The 14,966-nt window shown below is 35.1% G+C and overlaps 1 protein-coding gene across 2 annotated transcripts; it reads right to left on the bottom strand.

Annotated features, from left to right (window-relative positions):
* Positions 1-90: 90 nt before the first annotated feature.
* On the bottom strand, positions 91-3,373 carry LOC116109485 (inorganic phosphate transporter 1-4). 2 transcript variants are annotated; one of them, XM_031395698.1, is made up of 3 exons: positions 3,163-3,373; positions 2,440-2,698; positions 91-1,918 (listed from the first exon to the last, which is right to left on the bottom strand). In XM_031395698.1, the coding sequence occupies exon 3, from the start codon at positions 1,867-1,869 to the stop codon at positions 253-255; it is 1,617 nt and encodes a 538-aa protein (XP_031251558.1). In that variant the 5' UTR covers positions 1,870-1,918; positions 2,440-2,698; positions 3,163-3,373; the 3' UTR covers positions 91-252. The 2 variants fall into 2 exon arrangements, with proteins under 2 accessions (XP_031251558.1, XP_031251557.1); XM_031395697.1 differs by lacking the exon at positions 2,440-2,698.
* Positions 3,374-14,966: the final 11,593 nt, after the last annotated feature.

Raw genomic sequence — 14,966 nt, 5'->3', positions numbered from 1 at the left:
CTAAATGCTAATATAAGGTTCAACAAGTGGGCCTGAACTTTGATTTAAGAACAAAGCGCAGTGGAGATTTCCAAACCAAACAATTTTGACTTCAAATCGTAAAAAAGAAGATAATGATATGCTGCAAAAGATTTACAAAGCTGAGGAAGTTATTCAATTAAACTAAAGACTTACAAGAAACAGTCTTACGATCCACACCATAAACACTTTAGTTTTACAACATCATACTAGAAAATCTGGTAGAGACTCAACCTAAACTGGAACTGTCCTATTATTATGAGCAGCAGGCTGATCTTCTTCGGCATCAGCATCCTCATTCTCTCCAGACATCTCTTCCAAAGATTTTCCTTTAGATTCTGGTACCAAGAAAGTGAATAACATACCCAAAAAGTTAACCACACCCAGTACAATGAGTGAATTCCTTACACCAATACCAGCAGGGTACCCTGCATCTGTCTTGGTCTTGTCCTGGTTCTGAGCCAAATATAAGAATCCAAACGCACCCACCATAGCACCAAGTTTCCCAGATGCTGCTGATATGCCATGACAAGTAGACCTCAATCTGGCTGGGAAAATCTCAGCTGGGACAACGAATGTTGTGGCATTAGGTCCAAAGTTTGCAAAGAAAAAGGTTAGGGAATACATTATCACAAATCCAATTCTGTTGTCCTTATGAGTCCAGTGGTCATACGGAATGGCCAAGGCAAACATAAAGACTGTCATGAAGAAGAAACCCATCAATTGGATAGCAAATCTGCCTATCCTGTCAATGAGTAACACAGTGAACCAGTAGCCTGGAACAGTGCTGAAAAGAGCGATAAGAGTTTGCGCCCTTGCAATTTTGAACACTTCTTGAATGGCATTCATAGTCTTTGCAGCAGGAATCCACCCAATTGCACTGAAAATATCCTTTTGGAACAGATTTTGGCTGTAAAATGCAATGTCAAGCAAGAACCATGTGGTTGTTGTTCCAAGCAAGTGAAGTCCATGTCGACGAAGAAACGCTTTAGTGAACAAACCAAATGAATTGGTTGTAGCCTCAGACATTTTCTGAACCTTCTGTTCCTCTGCTTCAAGATCCACCTGCAAAACCTTTGACATATCTGATGCAGCCTGCTTTGCATTCTTTGCAACAAGGGCAGTGTAACGAGCGGTCTCTGGCATCTTCATCCTCCAGTAGTAGGTAAGTGCAGCTGGAAGTGCTCCAACCATTAGAATAATACGCCAGACATAGTCTGCTTGCGGGACAGTTGAAGCAACTGCATTGACCTCATAAGCTGGGGCATCAAACCTAGCCATGAATGCTGAAGAAATAATAAGCGCAAACATACCACCGGCTAGAATTCCAAAGCCCTGCATTGCAAATACAGCAGCAATGAAGGCACCTCGAGTCTTCTTGTTCGCATATTCCGACATGATAGTGGCAGAAAGTGGGTAGTCACCACCAATGCCAAACCCAAGCCAGAACCTGAAGAAGCAAAGAGTTGCCATGACACCGTTTGCACTATGGCCAAAGGAAAGACCTGAGGCAACTGAGCAAATAACCATAAGCATAAGAGTCATGCCATAAACTTTCTTCCTGCCCATCTTGTCACCAAGCCACCCAAAGAACAGTTGTCCTGCAAGAGTTCCACAGAATGCTACACCATTAACAGCAGCTGATACATTAGGAGGCAATGTTCCAGGCTTTTCTGCACCATCCACATGGTAGTATATGCGGCCGAGCAATTTAGTCACAAGGGATATGCAAAATAGATCATATGCATCGGTGAAGAAGCCCATTCCAGCAATAATGATAGCAGTGAAATGATACCATTGTGTTTTGGCTACATCAAGTGCATTAAGCACCCCTAATTGTTCCCCGGCCATGATTAGCTAGGGTTGCAATCCACCAGAGTTATTTCTCTGCTCTCTTTTCCTATACAAGAATTGAATCACAGTGAGAGAATGCACAAGAACTGACTGAAATTCAAAAAAGTTTCTATTGGTTGAGTTGACTAAACCAAGTTGACAAGTCTACACTGATGGCAATAGGATGGCTCCCATAATGGCCGGCCATCTTGAATAACATATTTAATTCTATGACAACCAGAAGAATACAAAAGGGAAAAAGAAAAAGGAGCCAAAGTCATCCTTAATCAGTGCGGGGAAAGTAGAAATGCATTTCTTGGAGCAAAAAGGTCAAACACACAACAAAGAATGACGATAGGCAATTAAATTTAAGTATTACATGGATCTCACTAAGACGAAAAATTAAAAGAGAAAAGTAGTTTGATCTCCTTAAGAAAATGGACAGTTCCAACTGCTCCATTTTTTCCTACCCTCTTTAGAAAACTTCACGGCTATTGATATTGAGTTGATTAGCCTAGTAATTTAAATAAAAGTGAATACAGAGATAAACAACACAATAGATCTCATAATCTTGAACGATTATCTTACCAATTTTTGTACACTAAAAATGATAAGATATTTGTCAAAAAAGTTGCATTCTTATTCTAGAAGGGCAAAATTTCCATGAGAATGGGAAAAAGCAAAAAAGTGAAACCCCTAAAAGGATAACTCTGTCTTTTCTTTGGAATAAACACTCTTTGTCTCTCTTTCTAGACATAACCACTAGAACAACACACTCTACCCCACACCACACCCACAGAGAGAAATTTACAACACGAACACAGTAACATGAAGGTTCAGGGAAACTCTGCGCAAAAAAATAATTAAATATTCAGATAAACAGTGTCATATAAAAATATCCTCAAAAAAAGAAAAAGAAAATATCGGCTTATTATAGAAGGGGAAAAAGTTGAGCAAAACTAAATTCATTAATGTAAGATTACAAAACAGATTCCACTTTCATTTGTATATAACAGTATTGGATTGTTGAAATAATTTAATAATAAGATGTGATACATAGATCCAGTAATAATGGCCAGCATATAATCCACCATCATGAAAATAATATTGGATGAAGCAACTCTATGGTTTTAATGCTCGTTTCTAAACAATTCTAATATGGAGTAAGCCCCTTATTGACATGATGCATAGAAGAAAAACGTTTCATAGTTAAAACATTAATCCAAGAAACATGCAAAACTGGAAAAAGGAATGCGATGCAAAGTTAAAAGGGGATCTTGCATGCATGAAAAAGAGAAGAAGTAGCCTAACCTGTAAATTCGGTCGTTTAATGGAGGAACAGAGAGAGTAATGTTACAGAAAGGAAGAGAATAATTATGCGAAATAAAACTGGCAGATTTGTTAGTAATTTATAGTGGAGAGGCAATTCAACCAACTCAAATATTCGACCGGTATATTCCCCTTCTTTTTCGCGCCAACCCTCGGGAAGCCTCTTTTGCTTCACACCTTGCCTTTTCACTTTAGGGGCTTTTGCCGTTATTTAATTACATAAAATAATAGGCGTCAAAAACGTCAACATCTGTCATTTTCTATATTTAAGTCAAAGGTAAACTGGCATAGCGTGTGAAATAAATAAATCCATATGAATGCAGACAATAAGTATGAAATTTCTTAGATGGTGAAGTTCCTCTGTATGATTTACACAAGCAAGTTTCTCAACTGCTCCAAAAATTATATGAGGATGTGGGTCTTGTAACAAAGTTGAAAATTCCAAGTCTCCTCCTGCACATGGTCTTCCTATATAATTAAAACTTAACACTCATATTGAATATTCAATCTTATATAATTTCATTTTCATTGACCCACTTGTATTGTTGTTGGGAAAGACCCATCACACCTGATTTAATCATATACACGTGTCTATCATTGATTGGGTTTTCAAATCATTGACTTTGAAGTCCGCGAATATTGGTATTCCGTTCATATTTTCCAACTTACCCAAAACGCTATGACTTTGGATGTGGATCACTTCAATAATAGGGGGGAAGGGGATTAAAAAATAAAAAATCTTCCTGATTAATTAATATAAATATATACGTCACCGTCAAGTGTAAGTTTTATCCCAACTGCAAATGCCTTCAATTTTCATTTACAGTATTTAGTTTACAGTTTGATTATTATAAGTATTTAATTACAACCCCTTGAAAAACGAAACAGCTGTGAGTAAACGCTGACTCAAAATTCAACAACAAAATTACCTTAAAAATTGAGTTAATGTTCAAATTTCAATTTATGACTCTGATTAATTTTGCAGAGCCAGGGTTACATCATTGCGGAAGAGAAAAGAATTTAAGCTGATCTATATTTAAAGAGTAAACGGCTTTTTCCCCCCCAACGGTTTGTCTTAAATGAAACTTTCTCATCCAAAAAGTTTTAAAACACCACTTCTCAACCCAAAATTTATATTCTGTTGATATTCAAAATACACCTTACTTTCTTAACTGACAATCAGTTAGTCACCAAGAGCTAGGATAAAAGGTTTTTTGAAGCGTGAAGATTGGTGGGTCGAATGATAGTGACCAATTGAATATTCGTTATCGAAATTAGCCAAAAATCAACTAAGAATAAGAAGCTCTAGTTTTACGGTGACCGGTAATTAATGAGAAATTAAGTGCTAGAGTAAGAGGAATTTTGTAAAAAGGAGACCGGAGGTTCAAATAATGATGACAGAGAGAATTTTTACCACCGGAATCGGTTTTAGCCTTTAGTTAGTATCGAAATATTAACTTTAGATAAAAAAGTGATATTTTGAAAATTTTTTTTATGGAAAAGTGTAATTAAGGCAAACCTTAGGTGGGAAAAAAGTCGTTTACTCTAATTTTAAAATACAGGAGCAATCATAGTTTGCCAAAACGCCACTTTCCATGGTTTAGATGAGCCAACAATTGAAAATTACAAAATAAAAGTCAAATTAGATTAATTTAATTGTTGAAAATTCATGTACGTTACTTTAAACTATATTTATAAGAATCATGATATGCCCATTGTGAATAAATACAACGAAGTTGGTGATCAACTATTAATTAAAAGTAGAGAGTTGAGGGAAAATAATTGCTTGACGGAGTGGTATGGAGATTATAATTTTTTGTTGTAAAGATGAATAAAAATCTTCAAACTTTCAGCCAACCCTATGATGTTTGCAACCATGTGATTTTAATATATTAATGTCCATTCTCAAGGGCCAAGGTTTAAAGTAGAATTTCCTGGAGCTTTTTTCACCGTTGATGTACATCTCCAATCAATAACTATGGCTGTGAAAAAAAGTTGTCACAAAAATCTTATTCGATCATGCTCATGACTACTGCAGCTTGAGAATTCTTTAATTTGTTCTATCTGTCTCCCCACTTTTGGATTAGTGGGAAGCACAGTAAAAACTTTTTAACTTAAATTCAACTGCATATTGAAATGGTATCCCTCAAACTCCCTAATTCTGTGTAACGTGGCTCAATAAATGGAGTACTGTGAAAGAGAGATGCCCAGAATTTATCTTAGTTATGGATTGTCTCATTTCTAGTGCTAAAACTTCCATCTCATGAGAAAGAGAGAAAGAAGCATGAGAATTGTGTCGACAGACACCTGGTATTTTATTATTCATCCATAGAACAAATTAAGCCCACCATTAGCAAAAAGAAAAGTAGCATTTTCTTGATTGTTAATTCTCCACCTTGAATCAATGATAGTTCTTAATGTTAAAAAAATCTTGTAGATCATGATCATGACTGCTGCTTTGAAACTCTTCAACGTGTAGTGTCTCCTCACTTTTGGTTTAGTGGGCAGCATAGTAAAAATTTAAAGTCAATTCAATATAGGCGACCAGCATTTTTCCATAAATGCAGAATGAAGTTCTATCTTCTCTTCTTCTCCTTTATTGACAAGAGCAGAGAAGACTCAGGAGTGAGCACTTGGAACGTGGGTTCCCAGAAACTCCTCAAATCCTCGTGCTGGCGCTGATGAGTTGTGAAAAAGACAAATGCAGCTTTAAAAGTTGTGTATTGTCTCTTGTTAGTAATAGTGGGGGCGAAAGTGCATAAATATCAAACTTCTCATGGGACTGAGAGGCCCAATAGGCCATTGTTCAACTGTTAACTGCTTAATGGACCTATGTAGTTATGTTTAGCATGACAGACAATAGTTGCCTGCAGAATAGCTTCCCCATTAAACTATCCTGGATAATTAGTGATAGATTTTCGGTTTTTGACAGAGACAAATTGATAGCCTTGATAACTGATTTTTTTTCTAGATTGGATGGTTACTAATTATATGTATTCATGATATCAAATAGTATAGTATATATACAGTATATTAACATCAACATCCTAGAATGACCCAATAAGTAGTGATTTATTGTGAGTGGAATCTGACAAGACCAACAACACATTAGTGTTTGGGAGGAAAAATAAAGGTGTAAAAAAGGGATGAGAGACTAATTGTCGGCTGTATGCGTGAGTGTGTGGGTGGTATTAGGTTTATGAGAGAGTGACAAGTGGCAAGTGATAAAGAGAATGGGGAGTAGTGTTGTCACGTAATTGCTATTCAATATATAAAGAAAAATGCTACAGACACCTAATGCTGGTGTCGAAATTTTGCACCGACCTATGTGGCATCTGACTCTGATATGTCACGTAGTACACAATATAGGTATTTAGTGAATGAACAGTTGTCTAACAATTATGGACGTTCGTCTATATCTTATAGATAACTATTCATCACGAATGGACGAGAGTCCAAAAAATATCAATGGACTCCCGTCCATATTATATGGACGGTCATCCATATTATATGGACAGCTGTCCATATAATTTTAGATGAAATATTCATTTTTAAAGCACAAAATTTTTAGATGAAATAAAATAAACTTTTTTTTTTATTTTAAGTAAAAGTATGGTCACCAGTCCATCTAATGAGGATGGCCGTCCATTTACAATGGACGGCCATCCAAATGAGTGGACTGGCATCCATTCTCAAATAATTTTTTTTTAAATTAATTTTTTTTTTCATTTATAAACAAAATGCAAAGTAAGAGAGAAATGAAACATGTTTTGGGAGGCCTAAATTTTTAAACATTCTAATTGAAAATTTTAAATAATTCTTTTCATTAAACTAAAATTTGGGTATGGACGGCTATCCATCTTACACGGACAGCCGTCCATTGTATATGGACGCCCGTCCATATAAGATGGATGTATGTCCATTATTTGTTTTAAAACTTTTTTGGACGAGCGTCCATTGTCCATTGTAAATGGACACCTGTCCATATTATATGGACAGGAGTCCATTGATATTGTCGTGGATGATCGTCCATTCGTGATGAACAGTCGTCCATAACGTATGGACGGCCGTCCGTGTAAGATGGACGATCGTCCATTCACGAAATCAGTATTTTCTTTCCAACATGACCGCGTCTTAGTGGATGCCACGTCGTTCTGTAAAAAATTTCGGTGCACAAATTCAGTGTCCGTAGCATTACTGATATATAAATTGAGGTTATTCGGTATTGCTTGTGTTCTTCAATTGTTTTGAAGTGATTAAACTGTTATGGTGTGATTGGAATTTTTGGGTTGTTGACTATTGGAGTTTCAGGGTGATCTGGGTGGTTGTTTGTGAGTGATCTTTTGCAGGAGAAGCTTGGGGTTTCTATCAGAATCCCTGTTCCATTTTCTTATTAACATTTAAATTTACTATTTTATCCTTTAATAAGGCTTGAGAATTTCGTATGTGGTTTGTTTGCTTTAGCAAACCTGTGCCTACCAGGCTACCAGTATAAAAGTCCCTTGTACATCCCTATAATGGCAAAAAAAAAAATTAGTTCACTTTTCTGGGATTACATCTTTAGGTTGTGTAGCTCTCACTAAAACAATTATTTATAGCTTCCCACTTTTGGATGAGGGGGAAGCACAGTGAAAACTTTTTAACTTAAATTCAACTGCATATTGAAATGGTTCCCTCAAACTCCCTAATTCCATGTAATGTGGCTCAATAAATGGAGTACTGTGAAAGAGAGATGCCCAGAATTTATCTTTAGAAGTTATGGATTGTCTCATTTTTAGTGCTAAAACTTTCCATCTCTTGAGAAACAGAGAAAGAAGCATGAGAATTGAGTCGACAGACACCTGATATTTTATTATTCATCCATAGAGCAAATTAAGCCCACCATTACTGAAAAAAAAGTAGCATTTTCTTGATTGTTAATTCTCCACCTTGAATCAATGATAGTTCTTAATGTTAGAAAAATCTTGTAGATCATGGTCATGACTGCTGCTTTGAAACTCTTCAACGTGTAGTGTCTCCCCACTTCTGGTTTAGTGGGCAGCATAGTGAAAATTTAAAGTAAATTCAATATAGGCGACCAGCATTTTTCCATAAATGCAGAATGAAGTTCTATCTTCTCTTCTTCTCCTTTATTGACAAGAGCAGAGAAGACTCGGGAGGGAGCACTTGGAACGTGGGTTCCCAGAAACTCCTCGAATCCTCGTGCTGGTGCTGATGGGTTGTGAAAAAGACAAACGCAGCTTTAAAAGTTGTGGATTGTCTCATGTTAGTTATAGTGGAGGCGAAAGTGCATAAATATCAAACTTCTCATGAGAGGGCCAACAGGCCATTGTTCAACCGTTGACTGCTTAATGGACCTATGTGGTTATGTTTCTAAGTCAGCGTGAGACAGAGAAAGACAATAACATGACCATAGTTGCCCAATAATGATCTGATATTTTTGTCTGCAGAATAGTTTGAGTATCCTGGATAATTAGTGATAGATTTTCGGTTTTCGAGAAAGACAAATTGATAGCCTTGATAACTGATTTTTTTTTATGGATTGGATGGTTACTAATTATATGTATTTATGATATGAAATAGTATATATACAGATCAATATTAACATCAACATCCTAGAATTACCCAATAAATAAGCAGTGATCTATTCTGAATTTCCATTTCTTATTAACATTTAAATTTACTATTTTATCCTTTAATAAGGCTTGAGAATTTCGTTTGTGGTTTGTTTGCTTTAGCAAACATGTGCCTAACAGTGTAAAAGTCCCTTGTAGTTCATTAAAATTTAATTGGAAGGAAGATTGTGTGGTGTAGGAGACTTTTGTAATCTAATAATGCTCTACTAAAAGAATTATTTATGGAGTTAATCACACTCACCTCCTCTGAGGTTTCAACATTTCACAAGTACATAAAATTGATGATTAGGTTCACACAGACACACCATTCCGTTAGCTTTTGTTAGGGCTCCATTAACTAAAAATCTCCCTTACATCCCCTCAAACATAACAATCTGCAATTACCCACCACTCACTTGTATTTCTTTTGAAAATTTTATGTGTAAACTATTTTTTTTTAATTTAAATAATTGGAATATAATTTTAAATATTTTTTTTTGTAAATTAATAAATATATGATACCAGATCCAGACATTTTTTTGTTTTTTTTTTTATTTTTTAAATAAATAATTTTAAATATTTTTTTTTGTAAATTAATAAATATATGATACCAGATCCAGACAGAATGGGAATATACACCTCTAGATGACCGAAGAACCAAAAGAGATGCTGGTATAATATGGGGTCTCCCCCTCCAACAGGATCAGAAATGCTTGTATTAAAGTTTTGATCGGTTAATAACATGGTAAGTGCCCCTGCCAGTTAGAGGTAGCGGTGGGCTGTGTCATGTCATGCCTAAAAATTCAAGGCCTATCATGTCGTGCCAAGGCCCGCAAAAATTCGTGCCTTGTCGTGTCGTGCCGACCCATCAAATTTGAAGGCCCACGGCACGACGCGCTATATATCGTGTCGTGGGTCAGGAAAAACATTTAATCTTAATATTTATAAATTATGGTAATTTTGATTTATTATTAATAATTATTATAAAAATATTTTATATGTTATATTTAGTGACATTTTGTATTTATATTAATTAAAATAATATATAATCACTATAAAATATAATAAAATAATGAGACATTGAAATATTAATTGAATTTCAACACTTTTTATTACTTATAAGTTATAATTATAAGTTACAAATACAAACTTAGAAATTAGGATTAAGAATTATTATACATCTTCATTTTCATTCATTTCTAAATTCTTATAATTTTTTTTTTTTTTTGGGTGCTAGCCCATGTGCCTTTTTTAAGGCCCACAACACAGTCCACATATTTTCGTGTCGTGTTGTGCCGTGCTTTTTTCATGTTGTGCCATGTCGTAGGCCGACACAGCCCACCACTGGCTTTACTGCCAGTACCGGAAGTGATAATAAAAGTGGGAATGTTGTCACTAGAACGTACCATACAAATAGAGGTGATCTATGCATAATCGTTCAAGGTCCACGCATGTTGGAGATAGTTGTTATAAATTTGATAGAACCTAAAATGGATGAAACACCACATAGATGAAGACTAGAAATTGCTGGTGTAAAGTAAAAAATATAAAAACTAAAAAAAATTAAAATATACTTATTAATATATTTCTTTTTGTTATTTGAAGTTTCAAAAATTAAAAAGGAGATTGTTGATTCTACTGATCTAAGAATGCTGGTTTCGGCAATCTCTATTAAATGTTAAATCTATTTTAATTTTAAAAATTTTTTTTTATTATTTTGAAATATTTAATTTATAATTTTTTATTATATCATAAAATTTTTATTTTGCCCTGCTATTAATTAACTATAATACCAAAAATTGTCGATAGGAGGTGTAGATGTAATAATTTTTTTTTTATATTTCAATTTACAAGAAAAATATATTTTAAAAAGTATTTTAAATTTTTTTTAAAAGTTTTTTATATTTTTACTTTACAAAATATTTTAATTTTTAATTTTGTATTTATTAATTAAAAAAATTAAAATCAAGTTTCAACCGGTGATTAGAAACCTGGCCCGTGCAGTGACCCAGCCAAGCCATCGGGTCACGGGTCGAGTGGTTTGACTGACGAGTCAAACCGTTGTCCAAATGTTTGAAATCTAACAAAAACACCTCTGAAAATTATGGAAATCCCAATAGGTTTGAAATCTTGCAAAAAAAAAAAAAAAAAAAAACCTTAAACACCACCATCGGCATCGACAAATAGGGCATGTTTCCAATGACGGCAACACTCCGAAATCCCCATCACCACAAAAACACTCCCCTCAACCTCCTGACCAAAACCAATCTCATCCCTCCCCCGTTCGCCTCCCCAATCGCCGATGATAGCAGACTTTTTCCAGCGACATTGTTTTGCGATTTCTAGTTGATTTACTCATCGAAATTGACGCCGTTGCCACCAATCTACTCATTGGCCATTCCTCCTCAAAAGCCATAACATTCCAGTCTTCAATTATTCACAGATTAATGTCCTCATTTCCAGGGCTTTGAATGAATGGGAAATTTTGTAACCCAGCCCGATGAATGCGACAGGTCATGGTTGAACCGGTTCAACCGGCCGGGCCTGGATAGGTTCCTAATCACTGGTTTCAACATTTTAAAAACTTTAAAATTGTTTAGTTTACTAATAAAATGTTGAAAGAAATACAAGTGTTTTCAATAAATTGTTTAAATTTTTTTATGAATTTTTTAAAGAAATATTTATGGGTATATATGTAATTATAGAGATGGAGGTATCATTAAAGATGTTTAGAAATCATAAACACAGATATTGTTGCCCTGACATGAGCTCTAGTGGTCAGAAATATTTCATCATCTTTATTGATGATCACTCACTATATATGTATCTCTATTTGCTTTATCACAAAGATGAAACGTTGGACGCTTTTAAAATATATAAAATAGAAGTAGAGAAACAATGTGGAAAACAAATTAAGATCGTGAGGTCTGATAGAGATGGTGAATATTATGGTAGATACACTAGTACAAGACAAGCACTTGTTCCATTTGATAAATTTCTTTAAGAGCAAGGTATTGTGGTTCAATACACATTGCCTGGCACACCATCTCAAAATGGTGTAGCAGAACGGAGAAATAGAACATTAATGGATATGGTACAGAGTATACTGAGTAACTCCAAACTTCCTCATTCTTTGTGGATTGAAGCTCTCAAAACTGCAGCGTATATATTAAACCGAGTTCCAACTAAGGCGGTTCCCAAAACGCCATTCAAATTATGGAAAGGTTGGAAACCAAGTTTAAGTCATTTACGCATTTGGGGTTGCCTAGTTGAAGTTAGAGTTTATAATCCATAAGAACGGAAGTTAGATCCTAGGACTATTAGTGCATATTTTATTGGATATGCAGAAAAATCCAAGGGATATAAGTTTTATTGTTCGAACCATTCCAATAGAATTGTTGAATCAAGAAATGCAAAATTTCTTGAAAATGATGTGGTCAGTGGGAGTGATCAAATCAGAGACTTAGTCCCTAAGAAAATTGATGTTTCAGACAATACTCCTACATCAAGTAAAAGATTGGTTGTTCATCCAAACAGAGTGAATAATGAGGAACCACTTAGTCAAAGTCCACATTCTGATGAAATTGTTTTAGAAGATCATTTTGAACAACCTCCGCTATAGGAGGAACAACCAGTTATGCAACAGTCTCAACAAGAGATTATTGATACAACATTAAGGAGATCTACTAGAACAAAGAAATCAACAATTCCTACTGATTATGAAGTGGACATGCAAGAATCTGACTGTGAAATAGGTATTGAGGAAGATCCAGATATGTTTTTACAAGCTATGGACAGTAGTAAATCTGAGTTGTGGTATAATGCCATGATTGACGAGATGAATTCTATGGCGGATAATAAAGTTTGGGACCTTGTTGAGTTGCTTACTGGAAAGAAACCTTTTGGTTGTAAATGGGTATTTAAAACCAAAAGGGATTCATTAGGCAACATTGAGAGATACAAGGCTAGGCTTGTTGCCAAGGGGTCAAGCAAAAGGAAGAGATAGATTATAAAGAATCATTTTCTCCAGTTTCTAAAAAGGATTCCTTTTCTATCATAATGGCATTAGTTGCCCATTTCGATTTAGATTTACATTAAATGGATGTGAAAACAACTTTCTTCAATGGAGATTTGGAGGAAGACGTTTATATGAAACAACTTGATGGGTTCATTTCAAGTGATGGTGAGCATTTGTTTTGCAAGCTTAAGAAGTCCATTTATGGACTTAAACAAACCTCCCGACAGTGGTATTTAAGATTTCACACTATTATTTCTTCATTTGGTTTTGTAGAGAATGTCATGGATCAATATATATACCACAAGGTCAGTGAGAGTAAAATCATCTTTCTTGTGTTATATGTAGATGATATTCTACTTACAACCAATGATTTGAGTTTGCTGCATGAGGTGAAACAATTTCTCTCTCAACATTTGAGTATGAAGGATATGGGTGAGATGTCTTATGTCATTGACATTAAGATTCATAGGGATATGTCTCAACATGTTTTGGGACTATCTTAGGAAGCCTATATTAATAAAATTCTTGAGAGATTTAGGATGAAGGATTGTTCACCCAGTGTTGCATCCTTTGTTAAGGGTGACAGGTTCAATTTGAACCAATGTCCTACACTTGAGATTGAAAATGAACAAATGAAAATTATTCCTTATGCTTTAGCTGTTGGAAGCCTAATGTATGCTCAGGTCTGTACTATATCTGACATTGCTTTTGCAGTTTGCATGTTTGGAAGATATCAAAGTAATCCAGGTTTGGATCATTAGAGAGCTGCAAAGAAGGTCATGAGCTATCTTCAAGGAACTAAAGGTTTCATGCTTACTTATAGACAGTCTGACATTTTAGAAGTCGTCGAATATTCAGACTCAAACTTTGCTGGTTGTGTTGATTCTTGGAAATCAACATCCGGATATGTTTTTATGCTCGTCGGAGGTGTTGTATCTTGGAGAAGTGCCAAAACAATCTTTGGTTGCCACTTCTACCATGAAAGCCGAGTTTGTTTCCTGTTTTAAGGCCACTACACAGGGTATTTAGTTGAGAAGTTTCATTTCTAGGCTTGGAGTTGTTGAGTCTATCTCTAGGCCAATAAAGTTGTATTGTGACAATTCAGCTGCTGTGTTCTTTGCTAAGGATAATAAGAGTGGAAGTTAAAGTAAACACATCGACATTAAGTACTTAGCAATAAGGGAGCACATGAAAGCCAAAGAAGTGCCCATTGAACACATACATACCGAGCAGATGATTGCTGATCCTCTAACAAAAGGCATGCCACCAAAGATGTTCAAGGATCATATAGTTCAAATGGGACTATGTCCCGTTTTGTCACTATGAGAGGTAATATTTTCATTCTCTGAAACTTTGTAATTTAGTTTGTTTTCTCTTTTAAGTTGTATACATTTTGGTTGGAGACAAACAAACATTCTGGAGGACCTGGAACAAACATTTGAGGTTTGTTCATAAAGTAATATTCTACATTTAAGCTTTTATTTAGAAAGAGAAAAATTGCATAGTAATACATAGAAGGTAATACTTGTTTAAAAGGGACTTACAACTATGATTCATGTAATTTTTCTTTTTCTGATTAAACATACAGCATATACATCTCCTATGTTTTGGATTATATCATAAAAGTTTGGACCAAGTGGGAGAATGTTAGACTTTTAATTATATTATGGTCCTACACTTTTATGCTGATGTGGATTATAATAAATAAATACATACGGTTGTGTCTCTTGGGCAGTTGTCTTTGATGGAAAGACAACTACATTCATAAAGGAGATTTTATAGGTCCCCATTTGATGCAATTTTTCCTTTTTTGATTCCCAAAACCATCGCTTTCAATTTGCAGTCAGTGGAAGACTCTGTATTCTGAAGAAGCAAGAAGACTAAACAACAATTGCTATGGCTGGAGGTTTGTAAATTATTTTTGCTTATATTCCATAAGTATTTAGATGTTTATAATTGATTATATTATGAACTTTTATATATGAATATTGGAATAGAAATGTATTTACATGGCAAATAGGGTCTGTTTCCAACGACGGCAACACTCCCCAATGCCCATCACCACAAAAACACTCTCCTCAATCTCCTGACCAAAACCGATCTTATCCCTCCCCCGTTCGCCTCCCCAATTGCAGATGATAGCAGGCTTTTTT

The sequence above is a fragment of the Pistacia vera genome, unplaced genomic scaffold (genome assembly GCF_008641045.1).
Source record: "Pistacia vera cultivar Batoury unplaced genomic scaffold, PisVer_v2 Contig581, whole genome shotgun sequence".
Classification (NCBI taxonomy): domain Eukaryota; kingdom Viridiplantae; phylum Streptophyta; class Magnoliopsida; order Sapindales; family Anacardiaceae; genus Pistacia; species Pistacia vera.
The sequence above is the reverse complement of the archived record's forward strand: the minus strand, read 5'-3'. Positions and strand labels throughout refer to the sequence as shown.

Coding starts and splice junctions, on each gene's coding strand:
- LOC116109485 (XM_031395698.1), bottom strand. CDS start 1,869: ATGGCCGGGGAACAATTAGGGGTGCTTAATGCACTTGATGTAGCCAAA.